This window comes from Pinus tabuliformis, chromosome X, assembly GCF_031772625.1.
Source record: "Pinus tabuliformis cultivar Carrire ecotype Pingquan chromosome X, CPIR1, whole genome shotgun sequence".
Taxonomy (NCBI): domain Eukaryota; kingdom Viridiplantae; phylum Streptophyta; class Pinopsida; order Pinales; family Pinaceae; genus Pinus; species Pinus tabuliformis.
This window is the reverse complement of record NC_142308.1, coordinates 1,146,852,396-1,146,855,501: the sequence shown is the minus strand read 5'-3', so window position 1 is coordinate 1,146,855,501 and position 3,106 is coordinate 1,146,852,396. Positions and strand designations below refer to the sequence as shown.

Below are 3,106 nucleotides of genomic sequence, written 5' to 3'. Positions count from 1 at the left end.
TGCATATATACTCACAGTGTTAATAACTAAACAGATTCCTTAACAACAATATTCCACATTTATTAGACTATGCAATTGTTTTGTAATTTTTTACTATCGTTTTCCATTTCTCCATCCAAACAGATGACACCAGTTTCATCTACCGACATACACGTTTAAATGGGTACCCTGTAATTAAGATGTAAACCAGTGATTATTTAATGTTGGTTGCGTGATATGAGTTCATACAATATAGAAGACATTCTATTGCAGAAGTAGATATTAATCTATGAAGGAAAAACATACTCATATCACGCAACCAACATTATCAGATTTCAGAAACCAACCTAATAAAATGGACTTTTCTTTATACAGTTTTGTTTTGTTCGAGTTTTTTTGTGGATGGTGATGACATCATTTTTATTATTTAATTAAAAATGAACTTTTCTGTGTACGTATTTGCGTTGATAGAGTCTATGGATGGATAGAGTCTATGGATGTTGACGATATCATTATCATTAGTAATTAAAAAAAGGTTATAGACTATGGTTGGTATAGGCGCAACCCTTGTTTCAAAATTATGCGGGTGCTTGATACAAAATTATGCGAATGATGGTTGAGTTCTAAAGTAATTAATTTATAATTTCATAGTTAAGATAATGAAGAGTAAGATAATAGTAGTTGAGATAATCAAAAGTAGTTATCTTAAACCGTTGCAGCTCCACTTTTGCACACCTCAACAGCTCATAATCTTTTATACGACTGCGTATAATATATCTACAGTATTCATAATTCATTTGTATAATATAAAATTGAATGAAATGAGGACAGATGATTTGTTGTTAGATTTTGCAGGCAACACGAATACTTATTAATCACAAGTTTTAATGTTATGGTGAGAATTGTTGCACAAATCTAATGAATTCCAGAATGATTATGGCAGGCTCTCCATAAGTAGTGAGACAAGTATGAGAATGATGAACTCTGTTGAAAAATTCTTACATAAAACAAACCTTAAAAAGAAAAAGTGACCTCAAGCAAACTAAATTAGAATAGTATACTCAATGAAATCGTGTATAGAGAGTTTCTAAATGCAATCAATTAGATGGAATTAACAGGCTCACGTTATTTCTGGTTTTAGTTATACAACTATATACAATTGATGAGAATGCCAAACTTTAATTGCTGTCACCATTGTTACAATACATTATAATTTTGACCTTTTATTGTTACCAGTCATACAAGTCCCATCCTAATTACCACTGGTACTTGGACTGCCCAGTGAGCTCTGATATGATATTTGACTAAAATTTGACTTCTGAACGCATTTGATTTGTATGCAGCGACTAAAAGTAGAATTAGTCAAAGACACTACAAAATCTAAATCCATTTATGAGGCAACCCTTGATTGGGCCAACAAAATGTGATGCATCTTTGGAATATAAATGAATTGAAAAATATGATGACAAGATTCCCTGATTAAACTCATTAAAAGCATCTCGACGGAAAGGTTTCCGGTTTCAATCTTGGACATAGAAACATCGATATTTTCTCTAGGTTTGAGCTGAGAGTTGAATAAATTATGATGTAACATCAGCTGTAATGCCTCTGCGAAGAAAGAACAACACTCATTCTCAGTATGCTCATAAAGCATAAAATACCCATTGTTTAATAAAAAGGCATTCCCCCAATATCGAAAATATGTTCCATTAACTGTATCCTTTCTCACTTTGTCTTCGTGACATCTAATGAAGCAAATAATGATACCCTTTATGAAAAAGTTATCAATGTGAGAGAGGATTAGTTTCACCGGGAGAGGATAAAGTTGTCAAAAATTGATTTATTAGTTAGTTTACTGATTCAATAAATAGTATATTAATAGATTCAGTAATTCAAATATATTTTATGTTACATATTTATTAATTAGTTTAGTAAAATATTGTGTTAATTCAACGACTTAAAATTATAAATTTTTTAATAAAATAATTTTAAAAATTAATTAAAAAATAGAAAAACAATTTATATTTCAATTTTTTAATTTCTCTCTATAAAATTTAATTGTGTTGATTTAACTTAAGTATTTTAAAAAGTAATAAATTTGTGGGGAGGGAAATGCGTCAAGAGGCCCAATCAAGGGTTTGATCCATCCGATAATCATGCAAACCCTCGAACTGTGTATTGTATTGAGGATTTCGGGGACACCACGGGCCAGATTCATCAATCTCTGGCGGAGCTGAAGCACTTGAGGCGTAACACGTTCAAGGCTCAGATGAGCAACGTGGAAACGTGGATGAGCGCGGCGCTCACCAACGAGGACTCCTGTCTCGACGGCTTTCAGCCTGCCAGTGGGAGGGTTAAGGCCATGGTCACGCCCCGCGTGCAGAAAGTGAGTAAATTAATCAGTAATGCCCTTGCCCTTGTCAACAAATTCGCAGCCACTGGAGAAGAATTTGAGCTCGATGTCTGACAGCAGAAACCCTCACGGAGTTCTTTGATGTCGGTTAATATATATTTTCAATGTTAATAGAATCTGCGTATTAGAGGTTTCTCGCCATCTGTACCTTTGACGTTATGCGAAATTTAGCATATTTTGAATTGTAAACTATATGCTAGGTTGATATATGAGCTCGATGTCTGACAGCAGAAGCCCTCACGGAGTTCTTTGATGGCCCTTGATATATATTTTCAATGTTAATAGAATCTGCGTATTAGAGGTTTCTCGCCTTCAGTACCTTTGACATTATGCGAAATTTAGCATATTTTGAATTGTAAACTATATGCTATGTTGATATAAAGTTAGTTATAATTGATTCTCGCTGAAAAAAAAAAAAAAAAACCCTTGAAACTGTGTAATACAGTTTTTGGAATTCAGTTCCAGCGGAGCTCAATAATGGAATTTTGGGCGTCACTAAAATATTTGTTAATTCTGAGATTATGAACCCTCGAATTTGAACAAAATGAAAGTAAATTCAAAAACAACAATTTTATCACCAGATGGATGAACGGACATAACTGAGCAATAAATTCAAAAACAGCAATTTTATCAACAGATTGATGAACGGACATAAATTCGCAGAGGAGATAAATGGTCTTTTACGCAGAGACAGTGATGACGGAAATTATTACA

The 3,106-nt window shown here is 33.1% G+C and overlaps 1 protein-coding gene across 1 annotated transcript; it reads left to right on the top strand.

Annotated features, from left to right (window-relative positions):
- The first annotated feature begins 159 nt into the window (after nt 1–159).
- LOC149143943 (pectinesterase inhibitor 10-like) lies at nt 160–2,446 on the top strand. The gene is made up of 2 exons (XM_089451988.1): nt 160–163; nt 2,088–2,446. Exons 1-2 carry the CDS (start codon nt 160–162, stop codon nt 2,444–2,446), a joined length of 363 nt encoding a protein of 120 aa, XP_089308114.1.
- Nucleotides 2,447–3,106: the final 660 nt, after the last annotated feature.